Here is a 22,027-nt window from a genome sequence, read left to right on the forward strand (position 1 = left end):
GGTCCTTAGGATATTGAACAAAAATATGCGGAGACTCCGGGTCAAATATTTTGATAGTCATGCAGGTCTCAGCAACTCAATTACTTTATAAATATTATTTGAAAAATGATATATTTGATGTCTTATAAAAGTAGAACAGCTACTGTTCACAAAAAAAATATTAGTATAGACTATAGTTAGTATTTCTATTTTAAATTAATCATTCTCCCTCTTTGTCACTCTAATCCGGCGAAACAAATAAAGATTATGACTTAAGTCACTAGATTTGATCTAGTGGTGAGGGACTTTGGTAGGATAGTATGCATGAGGTCTTGGGTTCGATCCCCTGCTCCGTTGTAAAAAAAATAAAATAAAGATTATGACTTTAAGCTAATTAAATAAATTAGGATTTTTTTTAAGAAAAAAATTGAATGATGTATTAAACATATGGCTAAAAGAAAATGTGTTCAATTTTTCAATATTCTTTTAACATACATTTTATTTGATGATAATGAAATTGAATATTGGCAAACAGGACTAACATAACCTCTAATCTGTACAGTACAATGGATCCTCACATCACAACTATTGTTCCTAATTTAACAACATAGAAAATTATTTATTCTTTAGAGAAAAGCTAAATTATATCCTATTTAAATAGTCTTTCTAAGAAGCATAATAAAACTCTTCTCTCTGCATCTTCAACTGCTTGTAAAAGTTTCCAATGAAAGCCTCAGCTTTTGCAAAAAGTTCTTGTCCATTTACACCACAAACCTCATCTTCTACTTCAACCTCCTCATCATTCACTTCTAAATCATCTTCTTCATCATCTATATAAAAAAGATTTGGCATTGAATGACATTTTTTCACCTTATCAACTTTACTAACACCAACAAACACAATCTTCTTCTCACATGCAGATTTTTCAACAATCTTAGGCTTCTTCTCGCTTTGTTCTTCTGAGACAGTGCATACGTCGTTTGTTATGCTACATGTTTTCTTCTCTTCTTGTTCTTGCATTGCATGTTTCTGTGTCACAGACACAGAAACATGTTTTCTCCCTTCTGAAGGCTCAGAGAACACCGACAAAAGGCCGGCTTCAACTCCAAGCGCAATGATAAGGATGTTGAAGATTAAGTAAAGGTAACTAGGCCTTAGAGATGAAGGTAAAAAGGGTGTGATCACAAGGAGAATAGCTAGGAAAGAGAGTACTATAACTTGAGATTTATCAACTTTGTTCATGGTCTTTGATTAGATAGGGAAAATGTGAAAGAAATTGTGAATGATGAACAATATGAAGGGGAATAATACTTAGTGGTAGGAAAAAGTAGTAGGAAGAATAAGCTTGAAAATAAATGTGGGGCTCTAGACATATATATATATGGGGGATATAAAGTTGATGAGGGAGGGAGGGAAAGAGAAACATATTGGTTGCATTATTGTTAGGGTGTACGTGAGCCGGATTGGGTTGGGTTTGGCCAAAACCAAAACCCAAACCACATATGGTACTCCGGATTGAGTTTAGTAAAATAACCACCCGTTATAACATTGGGCCGGGTTGGGTAAATCCACTAATTTCTGGGTTGGATTGGGTTGGGTTGTTTTTTTTTTTTTTTGGTTACTTTTTTTGGGTTGGGTTGTGGGTTACCCAAATTATTTTTCTATTTTTTATATATTAAATATCTAAATGTTGAATCATCATATTTTTTCATAAAAAATAACTCAATCAATGTATTTTCTTGAAAAATAGGATAACTTTTTTTCACTATAAAAAATAATCACTCATTTTTTTGTGTAAATCTACTAATTTACGGGTTGGATAGCGTGTTATCCAAATGATTTTTTTGCTTTTTTTAATATCAAATGACTAAACCATGAATCACTATATTTGTTTATGAAAATTATTCAATTTTTTTAAATTTTTAAAAAATAATGCGAAAAATTATCATATTTGTTCATAAAAATTATTCAATCTTTTTTATTTTCGTAAAAAAATAGTATAACTCATTTTCAATATAAAAATATTTTATAATCAAATGAAAAAATCTTTAGTATTTTCATAAAAAAAATTCAAGAAACATAGCACTAGTAGGTTAGTGGGTTTTTTGGGTTGGGTCCGGTTTTACCCGAAACCCGACTTTTTTAATGAGTTTTTCATTATTGAAATCCATATCCACCCACTTGCCCGACCCAACCCACTTTTTTGGGTTGGATTGGGTGGGTTTGACCGGGTCGACCGGATTTGCCCAACCCATATACACCCCTAATTATTGTTGTGTGAGAACAAGTGTTTATTTTACAAGTGATTCTTTTGTGGTCACAATTAGCTAGATACTCTATTTGGACACATAAACAAAGAATGAAAATAATTAAATAAAAAATAATTAAATAATATATATTTTAAAAATTATTAAATTATGTTTATTTTTTTTTTGTCTAAACTCTTGTGTCATACAAGAACTACTCTTATTTTAATATTTTACCCTATTGTTAGAGTCCGTTAAGAAAGCACAAAAATATTGGTGGGGCTAAGAATTTCTAAGATTTTTTTTTTAAAATCAGACTAAATCTATCACTTCAAACGGATCAAGCATCATTCAATTTCATAGTTTATACTATCACAATTACATTACAGTTTAGTTGAATTAGATTGAATTTAAGTTAAGAGATGGGTTTAACAATTTTCAACCAAGTAAATTTAACTTAATTTTATCGGCAATGAATTGATTCAAGTGGTAAGAGTTTTGGCCCCCTTATACATGTGGTTAGAAGTTCGATTTGTGACTGATGCAGCATATGGAGAAAGTTTAGTTGAAAGTGGAGAATTCACCTTGTGTGTCCTACATGTCACCCGGTAGAGATTAAACATCACTTACAGCGGTGAAAACTTCGTATAAATATCATGGTAATAAAAAAAATTAACTGGATTTTATTTTTAGTACTTTGTACATTTTTATTAATTGGTCATTCGATTCAATTGCGGTGAAATCCAATTGAATCAATTGAACTAATAAAACCATAATTTTTAATGTCACACATTCACCAAAAACCTTAAGATATTATATTTATGAGTCGTATCTCATATATGTCCAGGGACGGACCCAAGGGGGGGCAAGCAGGGGCTTCAACCCCCCCCTCCCCCATGCATATATGTTTAATATATATAAACTGCATTTAAGCCTATAATCTTTAATGTATATGAGTTGCTAATGACACCTCTTAATTTATCCACTCTTGTTTTAGGTGCTTCTAAATAAATTATTGTGATTTTATCTTATAATTTTGAGTTAAATATATTTTTTGTCTTTATAAAATTAAGAGTTTTTAAGTTTTGTCCTTCAAAAAATTTACTTTTAGTCCATATTTGTATTTTATAGCAATTATTTTGAGGACTAAAAGTATCAATTTTTTGTAAAAATATTTGAAAATACGGACTATTCTTACCAAACTACAAGATTTTAGAGGATATTTTTATTTAAAATTTAATAGGACTAAACATAAAAATTCGTTATTTTACAAGGACAAAAAATATATTTAACACTATTATTTATCATTAAAAAAAGAAATTCGGCCCCTCGTGTGATTGATTCCTGGATCCGTCCCTGATATGTCGACAAACATTAACTCTTTTAATGTGAAACTTAATTAACATTTGATATATCTCAATAGTTGGATCCTCAATTTTTAAACATTGCTTATCCAGTATAAAGGTAAGTGGCAACCAACAAAAATAAAAATCATTGTTAAAACAAGATTGTTAGAACTTATTCATGTGGAATTGTGAATTGTAGACACAAACAAGCTAGCTATATTTTTGTCTGTCATGCAACATGAAGTCAATTATGAGGAGCCTACCTGATGAGCAGGTAGATTGCAAGGCTGTTGATTGATTGAAATAGTTCTACTTATATATTATTTGCCAAATTGATGATAAATGATATCACAAAATTTAACCCAATTTGGATGAGAATTGCTACTTGCAAACCAACTTGTTAATTTATTTTATGAAGAATATCAAAAACGTTATCAATAATGTCAGCAAAATCAATAACATTACAGATATTTATTTAAACAATTGAATTAACCATTTTCTTCTTCTACACTTCTTCTCTTCATTATTTTGTAATACTGCTTTGGAGCTTATTAAGTGTTTAATTAATCTGTATGACATATTTGAAACAACATAATAAGCTGATTAGTTGAGTTTTTGCACAACCACATGGCATTATAACATTTGCAAGTTGAAAATAAACTTGTACAATATGATTAGATGAGATAAGAAGGAAAGGACAAGAGAATGTGTAAGAGGAAAATTAGATTTCCTGCAGTTGTTATTCTATATGTGTACCGAGAATTATATGGATTTCCTATAGTGACTTGACTGAAGGTGAATCACAACTATTAGATGATTTAGATTTGGATCAATATATTTTGCAGTGTTAAATTATGATCATCCGATTTTAATCAAATGGTAGATAAGAAAGGAACTGACTGCATGAATGCATAATTTCAAAATTTTAATAAATATTTTTTTATTGGAGAGAAAATAAAATTCCAACAAAAAAGAAAGTGAGGAGAAGGAATTGTGTATAAATTCAAGAACTGCTAGAGATTTTAAATGTGGTGAATCCTAACGTGTGTTATTTGGATATTTGGATATTGTTTGATATATAAGTTAAGTGAAAGAATATATATTTTTGTGGATAATAAAGTGGGTTATTCCATCGCGTTTAAATCTGCTTCATTTTAATTTATAAAAAATGGAGTGTAATGGAGTGAATTTAGCTGGAATTTCATGGAATTTTAGTCGATGTTCCATAATAAAAGGAGAGGTGATCACATTACTCGAAGCAATGAGAGAGACGGAACATAGAGGATTTTCTCGTGTAATCTTTGAAACGGATTCAAAGAGCGTGGTGGAAGCTATTAACAATATTTGTGTTGGTAATTCATAATTTAACTCGTTAATTTGTCATTAGAAATGTATTGGCTATAAATTCGAACTTTGTGGTAAGGTTTATTAAGCGACAAACGAATATGATTGCTCATACGCTTGCTAGGACAGTCATTTCTTGGTTTAGTCGCTATACTTTTGATTTGATTCTGTTGTGTATTTCTTCTTTACTGATTAATGAAATGATGTGAGTTTGTTTGTCATAAAAAAAATGATCGGGTTTAAAAGGTTATTATGCTATGCTATTTGTTGGGTTGGCAAGCGGACCTGTCAAACAATTTTTAACATTTTTTCTTTTCTTCATTCGGAAGATCTCAAGAATTATTTTTCACAAAAAGGTAATTATAGCATTCCATCTATAATATTTGTAAAAAAAAGAGAGTAAATTTCATTTATAATTAAATGGCTATGACTAATACATGTAGGTACATCAATAAAATATTGAAGCTAGTTAAAGATGTAACTAGTCATGATTAAGCATGAGCTTCCTGATCAATAAATTATATGTTCATCATGAGAATGAATTGTCTTCCTTTAAAGTTTCCTCATGTGTCTAGAGCTGCAAAAAATGGGTCGGGTTGATGGGCCGGCCCATTAGCCCACGAGCTTGGGCGGATCGGGCCTAAAAAAATCTAGCCCAAATAAAACCAGGCCTTTTTGGCCCAAGCCCATGTAACCCAAATGAAAATTGAGCTTGGCCGGTTTCGAGCATGCCCATTAACGAAAAATTTATGTCATTTTTATAAAATAATATCAATTAAAACATAAAAAATTATCATCTAATTGAAAATTTATTATAAAAAAATAGTTAAATGTCTTTGACTCTAAATAGTTAAATGTCTAAACATAATAAAAAGGGTAATATTTACCTAAAACTCTTTAAAAACTTAAGTTTATAATTTATTAATTTGATTTTTTTTATAAGAATCAAACTTGAGTTTAATTGATATTTAGTGCCGATGTAAAAATTATTTACACTTGCATACAATTATATCTCTACAAAATTGATAATTATGAAGAACTAATACATCAAAGTCATGTAAAAAAAGATCAAATAAATGAAAAAAAATTAAATGGGCCGGGCCAGACCTATTAGCACACATGACCCATATGGGTTGGGCCGGACTCATAAATGTGTAGCACAATAATAACTGGGCCAGACCAACCCATATATATTGTCTGGCCCACTGAGCCGGTCCGGGCCATTTGATAGCTCTACATGTGTCCATCTTCACTTTTAATTTTTTTTTATCTCTCTTCATTATAATATTAGATTTTTTTATTTTGGTGGATATTCAACCCCCTTCATCATCTAAATTTAAGGATAAAAAAAAAAATACTAAAATGTTACGACTAAATAAGATAAAAGAAGATGATGAATTGTAACAAAAAAAAAAAAGATGATGAATGTATATTAATAAAAAAAATATCAACATAATCTTATCACATCGATACTTTTTTTAATAAAAAATAAAAATTATATATACACGTCACAAAAGATAAAAGATTTAAATGAAAAAGATAAAAAATAAAAAAAATTGAATATCTCTTAATGTAATTTTTCTTATTATTACTAATTAATGTTTTTTATCTAATGACATAAAATAGTTCCTCGATTTTCCCGCAAGCGGGTGAGTTCACGGTTCACACAGATCGAACGAACACTGAAGAAGTACACAGACCAACTCCAAACCGGTTCCTATTTCAATCAGAACAGAATCAGGCAAATATCAAAATTCACCTTTCTCTTTCTTTCTTTATTCATTCATTCACCGTTCAAATTCCTCATTTCATTTCGTTTCTTCACCAACCTTCTAACTAACCAAAATTCAGTGATTCTTTTTGGTTTATTGTTAGTGGTTATGGCTATTGTAAATCAACAACCTCAACAAGATGAACAATTTTCTCCACAGAAGAAGAAGAAACCACCTACTGAGGATGAGAAAAGGTAGATTTTTTACAATTTTTTATAATTTTGTTTTGTGTTTTGGCTGTGTTTTGAATATTGTTTGTTTGGAAAATTAAGGAAGGAGAAAATTGTAGCTGGGAGTTTGATGAAAGCTTTGATGAGACCTGGTGGTGGTGATTCTGGACCTTCAGATGGTGATCAGGTTTGTTTCAGTTCTTATTAAGTTGTGATTAAGAAGGTAAACATTTTAGAATCCAAAATGTTATTTGCACATCAACCAAATGATTAAGCTCAATTGGTTAATGAGTTCCCCATAGGACGAATTGTTCAGGAGAACTCGAGTTTGATTTCTGAAAAGAAAAATTCTTGCCCATACAGTTACCGAGTTGCAATACCTGATATATCAATTACGTGAATATCAAGGTTAATTTGTGGTTAATGAAATTCAGTAAACAGTTACCGAGTTGCAATACCTGATATATCAATTAACTATGGGTCATGCATGCTAACAAGTGTCCTAAGGGTGCTATTTAAGAATGCAAAAAATAGAAACTTTGCATTGGAAATGGCAAATTTTAAACTTCAAAAAAATTGAATACACTATTTTTTCAACTCAAAATTACTATATTTGTTTTTTTTAACAAGTGCCCCAAGGGCACTCTTTAGCATTTTCCGTTAACTAAATATAACACTTCATTAACTAAATGTATGAACTGTGTTAACTATTTAAAAAGTTGTCGAGTTTAGTTGGAATATAGGTAAGCTAGAAATGTTTTGGTACTGCAGTCATTAATTGTAAATGTGCAATGTATTTTATAATGGGTCGATGTTCATAGAAATATATGCAATGTAACATAATACCATGTCTCAGGTTATCTATCACTGCACAATTCGAACTTTGGATGGAGTAGTTGTGGAATCTACCCGATCTGAACATGGAGGTAGGTGATTTTAACCTGCATGGCCCATGGGGACCTTGTTTAGTGTCTTTTAATTGGATGAATAATGGTAGTTAGTTATGTTGGTTGTCTTGCATTTTCTTCTGAAAAATTGTTTTGAAACCCAGACAACTGTAACGTCCACTCCAACTTCCTTATACCACATTTTTTCTTCCAATTTTTAGTCTTCTTTATAGGTATGAACAAAAGAAATTTCAACAATATCAAATATAACAAAACATGTATGTAAATTTACAAGAGAGTAACATTCCTAGTTAATGTTTGTTAGAAAATATTATGTTTATCTTGAAACGAAAGCCCCTTAGTCACTACACAAGCCTGACTTGAGTTCTTCGTTTGAAAGTTTGAGACACAACTTTCTAATATCATAGAAAAATACCCTAGTGTATTCATGCTATGTTATTGCCTTCTGCAGTAGACATTATTGATGGGCTAGACAATCGTTTATGTCATTGAAACAGGCAAGGGCATACCGATAAGACATGTATTGGGTAAAAGCAAGATGCTATTGGGCTTGCTAGAAGGAATTCCATCTATGTTGAAGGGTGAAGTGGCAATGGTAACATACTATATATTAATTTTGTTGTCTTTCTTATCTATAAATTTTGTTGTCTTTCTTATCTATAAATGTTGTTTTTTACTATGCTTAAGTCATTTTGCCTTTATTTGTAGAATCTTCATTGGTCTTTATTTACTATGAAGTACCATACTATTGTAACAAATTGGTCTTTATTTATTATGATTTTGAACTGAAGGCCATTATTTTGATGAATACTACAACAAAGGGGCAAGTATTACTTAGTTCATTTGTAGGTTTAATAATGTGATGAATTTACAATTTAGCAATGAAACTGTTATTATTATCATAATATAATCATCTATCACCTTTACTATTATAACAAGAGAACAGAACATTTATTGTTACCTGATACTTCCACTTTGATGAAATATAGTGATAATTGTTCAGAACACTTTTGGGTCTTGTATAGGGAAACATTTTCTTTTACCAATTCATATCTTCAGTAATAATTATATAAATATCATTTTGTTTTCATTGTTATGTGTTTTTTGAACATTTTATAGGAAATAGTGGAACACCAATAACTTTTGTATAAATATTTGAAAACAGAAAGCAAAACATAATAAGGTAAAATTTTCTACGTAATAGTTAACACAGGAACTATAATCAAATGCATTTTCTATAACCAAATTTGAGCGATCAATACTCACAGCTCAGGGGAGTAATGAAAGTCAAATACTAATTTATAATGGAACATGCCTGTGGTTTCTTTTGGGGTGTGACTTTGATGGATCTTTAGTCGGATATGAGGACAATTCTAATCTCATGTCTTTTTCATTTCTCATTTTCTGTGTTAAGCGGATATCCTTTTTGCGATTTTATTTTATTTCATTTTTTACTTTAAAGGAGAATGAATTAAGTGTACTGAAATACCTTTTCAATTACTTTCAGTTCAAGGTGAAGCCTCAGTTGCATTATAGTGAGGATGATTGCCCTATTTCTGCTCCTGATGGTTTTCCTAAGGATGATGAACTCCATTTTGAAATTGAGCTGATAGAGTTTTTCAAGGCCAAGGTAAGGATGTGATCTTTGAGTTTCATTTTTTATTCTTTTTTGTTTATGCACTTTATCCTTTTTACTTTCTATCCTGTTGAATTTTGGGTTTCATTATAGTCTTTGGCATTTATTAGCTTCCCATTATTGAGTGGGTTTTTTTAAACCGATTTAAAAGATATCCTTTTCATGTACCAAAAATAATTTTCGTTTGAATTATTTATTTTTTTATACACTATTCAGTTTTGTATTATCAGTGTTGTTGATCCTTGCTTTATATCACCAATATTGCTGTGTTCCTCAGTACAGGTTTTTAGATTTATTAGTTTATGTATACCAAAAAAAAAAAGAAAAGATTTATTAGTTTATTTTTTCCTTTCCAAAGTAACTATATATTGTGATTGAAGTCTTTCTCCTAACCCTCATTTCTTACTTTTGTTTATATTTCCAGGTTGTCACTGAAGATTTGGGAGTGGTTAAAAAGGTACAAGTGTCTATAATATTGCTGCATGGTTTATAAACTTATTGTATTTGTATTCCCATTATATTGGATTGCTCATAAAATGGGAAATGTTAATGATAGAACAAAAGAAGAAAAAAAAAAAGGAAAAGAGTTGTGTTGTTTATGATGCAAATGGTTACATGCAACTACTACCAAATTATTGGTCAATGTGATCCAAAACTGTAACATTCCGCTTCAATTATAGTTGCATACCACGATTTAAAACATTGCTTCATGCAGGAAGCTTGAGCCTTGAGTGCATTTTTAATCATGATATTCTGCTGAAAAAAATATTCATAAATTTTCTTGTTTCATATCATGATTGAATTCAATGTTTTTGAAGCATAAGTACAGATTTATAATCTTGTAGATATTCACAGAAAATTATGTAATGTCTGGGAAATTTGGATTTGTATCATAATCTGGTTAAAAAATATGGCAACTTCCTGTGAATATCTACAAGATTATAAATCAATAAATATTTTAGTGTTTTCAAGTTTATATCAGGAATGGCTCCCCTTTTCGCAGAAATGAATAAATATTTCACCAGTAAACTTTATTTTAATGTAGGTTGTACGTGAAGGGCAAGGCTGGGAATGTCCAAGAGAACCTTATGAAGTGAAGGCTTGGTAAAACAAATCTTTATCACCATCTTGTTCATGTAAGGCAGTAAAATGTTTTGATGGATGACTCCAATGATTTTTGTTTGATTATTTCCAGGATTTCAGCGAAGACAGTTACTGGGAAATTGATCATGTCACACACAGAAGGAGAACCCTATTTCTTTACATTTGGAAAATCAGAGGTAGTTAAACTGCTTCACAACTTGTTTATTTTTATAATGATGTAATGGTGGAATAACTTGCATCGATAGTTAGCTGGCCACTCCTAGTTTGCCAAATATTTCAGCTATGACCTGTTATGGTTGTTCCCATACTTTTAATTTTCTGATTCCAGCATGCCAAGCAGCTCCCCCAAAATAAATACAAATGACAAGAAAGCTATTTATTTCCTCGGCATTGTTGTGTTGGCAATATCTTACAAAATGCTTTAATATTGAATAGCTTTCCGCCCCTTGCATTTGTTGATTACCCTGCTGATATACTCAGGTACCCAAAGGTCTTGAAATGGGGATTGGAACAATGGTTCGGGAAGAGAAAGCTGTTATATATGTTACAAGTCAGTATTTAACCGAGTCTCCTCTGATGCCTGTTATAGAAGATTCTGAAGTCCAGTTTGAAGTGGAGCTTGTTCACTTTATTCAAGTGAGTGTGATCTTCCTTGCTAATGAATTTGTTTACTGTTGTGTTATGTATATATATTGTATATAGTAAGATATAATATGATGAGGAATGACATTTTCTTGGCGTTCTACAATCATTATCTACTTTACTAATTTTACCATTGCACTCATTCATTTAATTTTTAGTTCTCCATATTTACCTGATGTCTGACGTGTATGTAATGTGGTAGCTTTTGCATTCCTTAAACATGGTGTATTAGTTTGTATAATAAGCACTAAAAGGTTTTGGTGTTGGAGCTTGGAAATATACTCCCTTGAATTGAGACATTCTACTTTCTAGACTATGGAAAATTCATTTGCTAACACTATTTTTAAAACTCGGACATGGGAGGATATTATTATACAAAAGTAAAATATAAACAATCAAGTAATAGTAATTTATTAAAAGATAAATACCTTTAATCTATAAAATTTATAGACATATAATTTGTGTAGTATAGTTTCTCTCTTCATAGTCATATTCAGAGACCTGGATTTTATCCTTTGTATTATTGGTTGTGTCTGGAACATGTGTTTTTGTAATTTTAATTATTTTCTCCAACCAAAATGTTGAGCTTGTGAAATTGCTTGCTGGTAATATATCAACAGGTGCGGGACGTGCTTGGAGATGGGCGCCTGGTAAAACGTCGGATTCGTGATGGAAAAGGTTTGGATTTAGAATATAGAGTTAGTTAGTATTAACATTCTTACAAGAAAAACAAAGATTATGGAGACGAAGCCAAATTTTAATTTTATGCTTACAATTACGAAGTTTAATTACTAGTTGATTTATGTTTTTTTTAATATTGTATTTGTAACAAATAGGTGATTTTCCAATGGATTGCCCCCTTCATGACAGTCTACTTCATGTTCATTACAAGGGCACCGTTCTCAATGAAGAAAAGAGGGTGTTCTATGACACAAGAGTTGATAACGACGGTAAACCGTTGGATTTCTGTTCTGGAGAAGGGCTGGTGAGTTTACAATTTAAGCATAAATAAACCGAAGTTCCATCGTTAATCTTATTGTTTATTTATTGAAGGTTGTGTCTGAAAATTCCATGTGTAATTGTTTATTTAAAAAGTCTGCCTTTCCTTTTCTAGCTCTTCATGCAAATAATGAACATTTGCACTGGAATCTCTCTTTTATTTTTCTTTTCAGGTACCAGAGGGATTTGAATTGTGTGTTCGTCTGATGCTACCAGGAGAGATGGCTCTTGTCACATGTCCGCCAGACTATGCTTATGATAAGTTTCCAAGGTTGTTGATGAAATTTTAGGTTTCATAAAGCATTTTAGCGATCCCTGATTGAATACGCCCTTTATGTTTAAATCCACTGTCATTGTTCTATGATGCTTCATAATACTATTGGCATGCTTCCCTTTTTTATCAGGCCTTCAAATGTCCCTGAGGGTGCTTATATTCAATGGGAAATTGAGCTTCTATCTTTTGAAATGCCAAAGGTAAAAATCATTAGTCAAGTCCTAGTTTTTTACTATAGTGCAGATTTGTATGTGGCAAATTTAGGGCCAACAAAAATGCTCCAGTATTAGAATATCAAAACAAGTTTGGCAGAAATTAGAATGCTGATATGTCATGTTTTTGATTTAAAATTAGATTATTTTGTGTTTTAGTTGAGTTAGGTTTCCTTATGAGATAGATTTAAGGTTTGGATAAAGTGCAATTGCTTTATGATTTTGGTCCCTGTAAATTATATGATGCATCGGGTGATTAATCACATGCATCAGATTTAATATTTTCTTCTGTAATAATAATTAGCTAACAAAACTTTATAACTCCTTTTGGTTTCTATTTTACATGTTTACTGAACTCATTAATATGCCTGATGCATTATGAACTTAATCCCTATTACAGGACTGGACAGGCATGGACTTTAAAAGTATAATGAACGAAGCTGAAAATATCAGAAACACGGTATGCAAATGAACCTACACAATTTTCTACATATGGTTGGTCTTGAGCTTGCTATTACTGGTGTTTTGATGGTACAAGACACAATTGCCAAACATGTTTATGCAGATGGTTTGTGTGTTTGGAGAACAGTATGGAACAAGGAACTAATATTTTAACCCCAATGAAACGATATCACGTTTCTGATCAAGTAATGAATTAGTTTTCTGATTTGGTAGTAGTCCCTTTCTCTTAGGTGAATATCTCTGAAAATTTAAGTGGAGGTTTTTATTAAAAGTAAATAAATTTGTATGGATTGGTTTTAATAGACAGCTAAGTTACCTACAGTTATACTGAATGTATATTAAAGCAATTGAAGATTAGTTGACAATGTGATAGAACTGGATTAAAAAATATAGAAAATGAAGGAATTATTCACAGAATATTGTATGAAATTTCATTTTTTTGTGTAATATATTGTTTTTAAACTATGGATAGTTATTGATTATTTCCTGATGATAGGGTCCTCAATTTTATTTGGTAGTTTTGGACATAATTCATTTTTTTGTAGGCGTTTCACAACTCGGAATTGTTGCCATAGTTTCTGTTAAATTCTGTGAATACCAATTATATACCAATTTCAATTGGCTATCAGAATCTCATGCTGTAATTCTTTACAGGGTAACAGGTTATTCAAAGAAGGAAAATATGAACTTGCAAAGGCAAAGTATGAAAAGGTATTCTTCTTTCTTTCTCGGACGTGTGTTCAAAATTATTGGTGGTGTCAGAATTTTTAGATGGTGCACTTGTAGGTGCTTCAGCATCCTGATAGAAACTGTGTTTAAATCCACATAGACTAGAGATATAATCAAAGTAGTCCTTATAAGGCTTTATCAATCCTCAGCTATTGAGGTAGTTTTTAGGGTTGAGTCAGGCTATTGTACTAGAGCCAATTCTTGTATTGTTATTGGGACACCCATATTTGTTGATACTCCGGATGTTCCGTGAGGGTATTGGTCCACCCGTATTTGTTCATTCTTTAGATGTCTAATCATGAGCATGATGGGTGTCCAGTTCCAAGTTCCAACATCAACTATATATATGGCCAAATTATAGTCTGTATAATATCTATAAGGCTTGAGCAATCTTCTTGACATCCTTTAGCTAATTTTTGGGGTTGCATGCCTGTGTCAGGCCTAATGCTCAAGTTATAAAATTTGCATCTAAGGATCATAGCCATTGAATTGTACTTGGCTAAACGGTGGTTATTGGCGCACACCTGTGTCATGGTGTAAACTGCATCTGCTCCCTTTCCAAGTTCCTCATGGTTTTAATTTTTACATGGGACATCAGATCAAAATACTTCATTTTCATTTTGACTATTTACTTCTAGGCCAAACTGCATCTGCTCCCTTATTTCTATTATCTATATTATTATTCACACATCACCAGAAATTTTTTCGTAGATCCCCAATAAAAGAGTAGGCCAGTCTGTCAGGTATCAACTAGTTAGAGTGAAAATCAGAGGTTAAAGAATAGCAGCGACCTAATTGATGTTTAGAAGGAAGAAAAATGAGAGACATGTTATGGAATCCGAAAGTCAGAATCGCACATCAGAGGATACTATCAATAAAAGTCAGAACCCGTAAGTAAAGGATTAAACCATAGTTCTCTTTTCCTTTTCCATCACATGTCTCTCATCTCTTCCTTCTCAACAACAATTACTTCGCTGCTATTATTTACGTTAGATTTAAATCTACCCTAATCACTGTAAATACATAAAATCAGCCCACAGTTACCCTATATACATAATTTCTAAAAAACTCCGGTTTAAGATGGAGCATGTAAATCTTATGCACAAAACTTGTTTCTGATAGGACGAAATGGGGGGTATCTGTTCAACAAAAGATCTGTTATTTCTATCGATTATGTTCTAGTTTGATCGAATTTGCTGTGGCAGGATTTGAAAGCAACTAAATTATATATCATCTCTGTTGTAATCTCTAAACTTTTATTGAAAGGGCTAGATTTATAATTTACTTGCATTGGAGTTCTGTTGTACATCCCTGGATGATCACTTGGATTTTTGTTTTTGGCTCCAAAGGTCTTGCTGTACCATTGATCTTATTAACATTATGTGGTAGTTGGCAACAGGTGCTTCGTGAATTTAATCATGTTAATCCACAAGATGACGACGAAGGAAAAGTTTTTGCAGATACACGTGTAAGTGATCTGATGTGTCTTACCAATTATTATTAATAATATTCTTAAAAGGGGAGGCATATTTACCCAACTTACAACCGGTAGATTGATTTGTGTTCAAACTAAATCTTTCTCTCTCATGATTGAAGAATTTGCTATACCTGAATGTTGCTGCATGCTATCTGAAGTTCGGAGAATGCAGAAAGTCCATTGAGACATGTAATAAGGTATGATGGATGGCCTCAATTATCATGTAGCATTTACTTATTCCATATCTTAATTTTTCCTGTTGTCATGTGTTCTTCAATGAACCGTGCAGGTTTTAGAAGCAAATCCTGCGCACGTCAAGGGTCTTTATCGTCGTGGAATGGCCTATATGGGTAATGGAGATTTTGATGAAGCAAGGGCTGATTTCAAAATGGTAAACCTTCATATTGAAATTTCTTTAGAACATAAGGTATAATGTTATATGTTTCTGAAGTCAATTGCGTTTTTCTATTTTAGATGATAAAGGTCGATAAATCAACTGAATCAGATGCAACTTCCGCTCTTTTAAAACTGAAGCAGAAAGAGCAGGTGGGTTTGAAATCACCAATCAGTTATTCTTATATATGCTTTAGATGTCACCGAAGGAAACACTGAGACTTTATTCTTACACCCATATTGTTTAATTTGTAGGAAGTTGAGAAAAAAGCTCGGAAACAATTTAAAGGGCTATTTGACAAGAAGCCTGGAGAAATAGCAGAAGTTAAAGCTAATGAAGATGAAGGTCAAGTCACAAGTGAAAGCCAGAAAGATGGTGCGGTACAGGGAGACTCATCGGATGAAACGAATTCGGAGGATTCACATGAAGATGCACCTCTTATAGCAGATCGAAGGGGTTGGTTCTCTTACTTTTGGCCTACTGGTAGTAGAATCTTTTCATCTCTTGGGCTTCAAAGATGTACCATACTATAATTTAACTTAAAGCATTGGTCATAATACGATTTTTCAAATGGAGCCATTCGAGATCACTGTACTACAGCTTTTTAGAGAGTTCAGGCATATCACCAGGAATACTTTCTTGTTCTGTTTTATTTATAATCTTAAAGTTAAACACTTGTAATATTTAATAAATAAAGTTGTTTGCATAATAGAAAATAGCATAAAGTAACCAAAATGAAGCAGTTGTAAAAGTGCTACAATATACATGAGTTGTTTTTTACTTGTAGATTTCATGATTAGTGAATCAAAATGGAAGTTTAGTAGTAGTTTTCATTGGTATGTATTTCGTTTAAATAAATGTTGCATTATCAGGTTAGCCTTTTCGTTTTCAATTCTATCATATATACCAAAAATAGAAGTAATGCAGAGGCTGGATATAGAGAATCTTAGTCTAAACTAAACAAACTCAAATCAGAGTAGAACAATTTGAAACTTAGTTTTATGTAATACCTTAACAATTACACAAGCAAACACTTATCATCAAGATATACAATTGAAAAGAAAACTTTATTCAAACAATATATGCCATAATAAGGCTTAGCATAAAATTAGATTCCATGCTATAGAAAAGCACAAGTAACTACCTCAAATAAATTGACACAATTAGATCAAGATTATACGACTCACATTTTAACTTCAGCAAATCAAGTTCAAAATACAAAACTCGAAATGTGAACAGTTTTTTCTCAGTCTAACAATATCAATTTCTTTGACTGCATGGAATCTAAATCTCCTACCATAGCGTCTAAATTTCATCAATAGCGACGGAGGACTCAAGATTTTGTTTTTTGTTGGCAACATAAATAGCACGAGACTTGACTAAAAAGAATCCCAATGTATGACCAGCAACAGCAGCAATGAAAATTCCTATATTGAAAGACATAACAGCAAGCATCACAAAGTAATGGAAAATAATACGAAAGAAGTATATGATAGCTTGAATCAACCCTCCCTTAATATGATTTGTCCCTTGCTTGATGGTAGGTTGGTTAGGCAACAACTCAATAACCATTCCAAGAAAAAACACAAACAAGATAGCTAAGAAATACATGCTAACACTTTGGTTAGGCCACTCTGGAAAAAGTACTATAGCATCTTTTCCCCAATAGAGAGACATGTGCATTTTCATGTGCTTCTTCATATTCATCATCTTCTTTGATTGAGTGGAGAGATAGAGGCTTGAAGGTTGCTACCTAGGTTTTCTTGCTGTGGATTTAACCTATTAATATAACAAGTTATGGGAAGTCATTACAAATATTGATTTATTTACTTAAATTTTTTGTACACTTGCATTCACTGATGCTATTGAAAAGGTAATTTAGTTTGAATTTTTAATTTTTAATTTTTAATTTTTAATTTTTTTAAAGTTACAAAATCAAGCTACAAATCTTCTAGAGTGGAAGAAACAATGGATGCTATGTGAATGACTTTTTTTTCAATATATATATAGGGAATGTATGCCTTTTCATAATCATATATAAGATGGAACGAATAAAAATAAAAATTGCCATTGTTTGATAAAAATAAGCTAAGTTAATTTAATTATAGTTAAAAAATACCATTTTTTACATTGTTGAAAAGTTAGTTGATAAAAATTGAATTATTTGATAAAATTAACCATTATGCTAATTGATATATACGATGACATAAAAAGACATGCATAAAAAATAGAAAGATTGGTAATAATAATAAGGGAAATAATAAAGAATTTCTTTGAGGTACTTGTTAACAGGGACAAAGCTAGAAGGGGGTCAGTAGAAGTCACAGTCCCCATTAATTTATTTTTTATAAAATCTTATTTTATACTACTATGTTATAATATTATTAATTTAATTTCACTTTTTGTCCCCATAAAGTGGCCAAATATTTAGACTTAAAAAAAATGGCTCATAAAATGCATATTTACAATATTAACTTTAGTTTTATCTTATAATTCCATGTATATATGTTGTGCTTTAAAATTTAATTTTTTTTTTCTTTATTAAATTATATTTTTAAACTCCTCCCCAAATTTAATTTCTGCCTCCGTCGCTACTTGTTAAGCACACAAATATATAAATTTTGAATTAAAAACTAGTGCATTTAGCTTTTGTTAGCACGACCCTAACAACAAAAACTAGTGAGTATTTGTTAGCATGACCCTACCATTATGCTTTCTTTTTGCTACAATAATATAAGTGTTAAGTTTTCGCCGTCGCTAACGATGATTAATCTCTGTTAGTAAACTATAGAGCACACAAGGTGAATTCTCATCTTTCAATCAAATTCTTTCCATATACAAAAGTCAGAAATTGAACACCTAATTATCTATTTAAAAGGTCAAAGATTTTTATCACTTGAATCAATTTATTATTGAAAATAATAATCACGGTTATTAGGGACATTTACAAACAAAGTATAATGAATTATTCAACCTTTTTTTTTTTTTTTTTGCTAATTGCACGATTATTCTTTTGATTTAAGCCCTTTTCCCAAAGCTCAAAATTTCTTGTATTTAAAATTAAAATAAACAATAATTGTTGCCGGCTAGCCTGGTTGGTTTGGTGATTGTATTAAATCATGACCTGCCCGACTCAGGTTCGATTGCCGGCATGAATGAATGAATTATGCAACAACATGAACAACAACTATGAGGTATTCTACAATACCTCAATTTTTGGTTCTATTTGGGATGCCACACTATTTTATTTTTTTTTACATATTTTTAATATGATGCCTTCTTTTCGTGTCTCCCGAGTTTCATATGTGTCCCTGACATTTCAATTTTACTGCCTTGCAATTTAAAAAGATAATATATAAAGAGGTTTTAATTTATAAAATTATACGGTGTGTGTAATTGTTCGATACTGTCATAGATGCTCTAGTGGCCAATCAAAATATAATATTGGATGGTGGCCACATTTTTATAAAGTTCACTGGTTAAAGTACAAATTGGGTTAACACTCTAAATAGTGAATTATGTTTCAGCACACACTCGTTTTCTAGATAGCAAGAGGATTATTTTGATCATTTCATGGAAATGAGAAATAATGGGAGGCGCAAAAAGAAAACTCTTAACTCTTAACTCTTAACTCCTAATTAAAATACAAAAACATAATTGATAATAAATGACTAAATATAAAAACTAATTCAACAAATTTAATAGAGTAATAAACCTTTTTAAAATATTAATAATCTTTACTCTACAAATTCAAAGATTAAATTGGTGGCTATAAATATAGGGATACATGTGAAGTAGATCTTGGTCTGTTTTTGGTCTGTTACTCTACCAAAAATCCAAAATAACTTGCTGTCGTGTTGTTCACCACCCAGTATAAATGTTTTAATTTAACATTGAAACGTGCCAAATCATAATTGCTAGCGAGCCTTGGTTGGAGTGGTAATTGTCCATGACTATTACTCGCCTGACTCGGGTTCGAATGCTGGCAAATGATGATGATGATGATGTTGTTGTTGTTGCTATTGAAGTCTATTTAAGCAGGTTTATGAGGTATTATAAAATACCTCTCTTTTTGGGATTATATAGTTAGAAGTTTTTGCTCCTATGAATATTATATAAATTTTGTTTTAGATCTTTTTATGTGTATGTTCAAAATTTTGAATTGTTTTTTTAAGTCATATTAGTACATTATAGAAACCTCTTTTGCTCCAATAATGAATTGGTTCAAGTGGTAAGAGTCTTCGTCCCCTTGAACATAGGGTTCAATTTATGGCTCATGCGTATAAAGAAAATTCGATTGGAATAGGAGAACACATTTTGTGTGTCCCACAGATTCCCCGACGGAGATTAGTTATCGCTAACGGCGAAAAAAACTCTCTTGCAAAAGTTTTGTACTCTTTAATAATGGATTTTCAAATTTTTTGCGCTTAATTGAAATTTTCAATTTCCATATTTATTTATTTATTTATTTGAATTAGGGTCTGTTTTTTTAGCTTTAAAAAAATGGATTTTTTCTTTGTATTTTTTAAAATATTACAGATTTTTTTATATTTGTTTTTTCTAAATTGAAACAATAATTTTGACATCATATAACATAAACACGCATTATTAAAGATCAAAACATAGTCAAAATCACAATTTTTTCAAAAAGTTGTATTTCAAAAATGATTTTTATGAAAATCTATTTGAAATAGCTTCAAAATTAAGTGATTTTTCGAAATTTTGATATCCAAAAAAAGTTTAAATAAAATGATCAAATACCTAAAATAACATTTTAAGAATAACTATTCAAACCAAATTTTTATTTGAAGTTTTTATAAAAAATTTCTTTGTAAATTTTTCTTACACAAAATTATGTAACATTATAAGAATCTATTTTAAGAAAAAAAAAAACTATAACAAACAGACCCTTAATCTAGTAACTAAAAATTTCATCTTAAAGGTATAAAAGTGGATTATCTGAGATTCGATGCGATGTCTCTACCAATTAAGTTAAACTCATAGGGACTATTTAATTCTATCTTTTGTTAAAATATATAAATTTTAGTGGGAGAAATTCTTGTAATATTATAAACATGGATACAAAACACTCTTTCATGATATACATGAATTAACTTTTTTTTGTTTACAATGAGAATCGAACCCAGGACCATAGTATATTGCCAAAATTCCTTACCACTAAACCAAACCTAGTGGCTTATACATGAATTAACTTAAAAACAAGGAAATCATGAAATGATTAATTCTCACAGCTACAAGATTTTCAAGAACAACACACTCAACTATTAGTCCAAGAAGAAACCTACTAGCACCGGAGAGGAAAGATGCATTGGCAGCAAGAAGGTGCTCTTAACACGCAAAATCCCATCTATGTGATTCGGTTAAAATTGTGTTGTTCGGTTGTTCCAGATACATCCGAACAAGGCTCTCTAGGACCTGATGGTTTTAATCTAGCTTTTTAACAAGGCTCTTTATTTTTTTTCTTTCTACAAGGCACCGGTTTGTGTGATAAATGAGTTGATTAGTATCCAAAGAAATTTTTTGTGGGGCGGTGGAACAGATAATAAAAAAGTGTGTTGGGTGAGTTGGGACCGCATATGTCAACCAAAGGACAAAGGAGGATTGAGTATAAAAAATCTGGGGCTCTTTAATTCCTCACTTTTATGCAAGTGGAAGTGGAGATGCTTGGAGGAAATGATAACGCCATGGAAAGAACTTTTGAATTTTAGATATGGATCTTTCACTGCAAATCTTTTGCATGGAAAAGGGACGGAGGGGCTTAAACATTCTTCAATTTGGTGGCGAGACATTTTGAAATTGGGTGGTGGGGGGGAAGGTAATTGGTTTGGTAATAATGTTAGTATCGTACTCGGAGATGGGAAAGACATAAGTTTTTGGAATGAAAGATGGTTTGGAATGGAGCCTTTTTGTGACTTGTATCCCGCTTTGTTCGTAAAAACAGTTCATCAAAATGCCACTATTTCGACCATGGGGACATGAGATAATAATATTTGGTCGTGGAAGCTTGATTGGACAGACCTGCTTACCGAAACAGAAACTGTAGCAGCTGCAGAATTATTTTTACTATTGGAACAGGTGCAGCCTTGCAGGAACATTGCTGATAGACGCCGGTGGATCCCGAACACGGCGGGTATTTTTTCAGTTCAATCCGCTTATGCGGTTCTGCTGAAGAGAGTTAACTTGGTGGAAATTGAGCCAAAAACATTGTCAGCTTTGAAGGATCTTTGGAATAATAATGTTCCGACGAAAGTTAGCATTTTTGGTTGGAGGTTGTTATTAAATAAATTACCAACAAGGGAGACTCTTTTCAAT

At 31.4% G+C, this 22,027-nt stretch overlaps 3 protein-coding genes across 4 annotated transcripts; 1 reads left to right on the top strand and 2 right to left on the bottom strand.

Annotated features, from left to right (window-relative positions):
* Positions 1 to 431: 431 nt before the first annotated feature.
* Positions 432 to 1,322, bottom strand: LOC123919522. The gene has a single exon (XM_045971445.1). The coding sequence runs from the start codon at positions 1,219 to 1,221 to the stop codon at positions 646 to 648; it is 576 nt and encodes a 191-aa protein (XP_045827401.1). The 5' UTR covers positions 1,222 to 1,322; the 3' UTR covers positions 432 to 645.
* A 5,190-nt stretch (positions 1,323 to 6,512) lies between these two features.
* LOC123919523 (peptidyl-prolyl cis-trans isomerase PASTICCINO1) lies at positions 6,513 to 16,520 on the top strand. 2 transcript variants are annotated; one of them, XM_045971447.1, is made up of 21 exons: positions 6,513 to 6,656; positions 6,791 to 6,881; positions 6,960 to 7,044; positions 7,714 to 7,783; positions 8,263 to 8,360; positions 9,273 to 9,395; positions 9,826 to 9,858; positions 10,447 to 10,505; positions 10,597 to 10,681; positions 10,986 to 11,141; positions 11,768 to 11,825; positions 11,984 to 12,132; positions 12,320 to 12,417; positions 12,551 to 12,620; positions 13,033 to 13,092; positions 13,749 to 13,805; positions 15,223 to 15,291; positions 15,420 to 15,497; positions 15,590 to 15,691; positions 15,775 to 15,846; positions 15,949 to 16,520. In XM_045971447.1, exons 2-21 carry the CDS (start codon positions 6,796 to 6,798, stop codon positions 16,225 to 16,227), a joined length of 1,887 nt encoding a protein of 628 aa, XP_045827403.1. In that variant the 5' UTR covers positions 6,513 to 6,656; positions 6,791 to 6,795; the 3' UTR covers positions 16,228 to 16,520. The 2 variants fall into 2 exon arrangements, with proteins under 2 accessions (XP_045827403.1, XP_045827402.1); XM_045971446.1 differs by having other exon boundaries at positions 6,543 to 6,656; positions 6,767 to 6,881.
* Positions 16,521 to 16,999: 479 nt separating this feature from the next.
* LOC123922043 (copper transporter 1-like) lies at positions 17,000 to 17,371 on the bottom strand. Its single transcript, XM_045974788.1, has one exon. It carries the CDS (start codon positions 17,369 to 17,371, stop codon positions 17,000 to 17,002), a length of 372 nt encoding a protein of 123 aa, XP_045830744.1.
* Between the last annotated feature and the right edge of the window lie 4,656 nt (positions 17,372 to 22,027).

Source organism: Trifolium pratense, linkage group LG4, assembly GCF_020283565.1.
Source record: "Trifolium pratense cultivar HEN17-A07 linkage group LG4, ARS_RC_1.1, whole genome shotgun sequence".
Classification (NCBI taxonomy): domain Eukaryota; kingdom Viridiplantae; phylum Streptophyta; class Magnoliopsida; order Fabales; family Fabaceae; genus Trifolium; species Trifolium pratense.

What these genes read in the sequence shown, in the direction of transcription:
- LOC123919522 (XM_045971445.1), bottom strand. Translation starts at nt 1,221, where the DNA reads ATGAACAAAGTTGATAAATCTCAAGTTATAGTACTCTCTTTCCTAGCT.
- LOC123919523 (XM_045971447.1), top strand. Translation starts at nt 6,796, where the DNA reads ATGGCTATTGTAAATCAACAACCTCAACAAGATGAACAATTTTCTCCA. An exon ending in TACCCGATCTGAACATGGAG is followed by an intron (nt 7,784 to 8,262) that starts GTAGGTGATTTT and finishes TCATTGAAACAG; the next exon opens with GCAAGGGCATACCGATAAGA. An exon ending in GCTTATGATAAGTTTCCAAG is followed by an intron (nt 12,418 to 12,550) that starts GTTGTTGATGAA and finishes CTTTTTTATCAG; the next exon opens with GCCTTCAAATGTCCCTGAGG.
- LOC123922043 (XM_045974788.1), bottom strand. Translation starts at nt 17,371, where the DNA reads ATGTCTCTCTATTGGGGAAAAGATGCTATAGTACTTTTTCCAGAGTGG.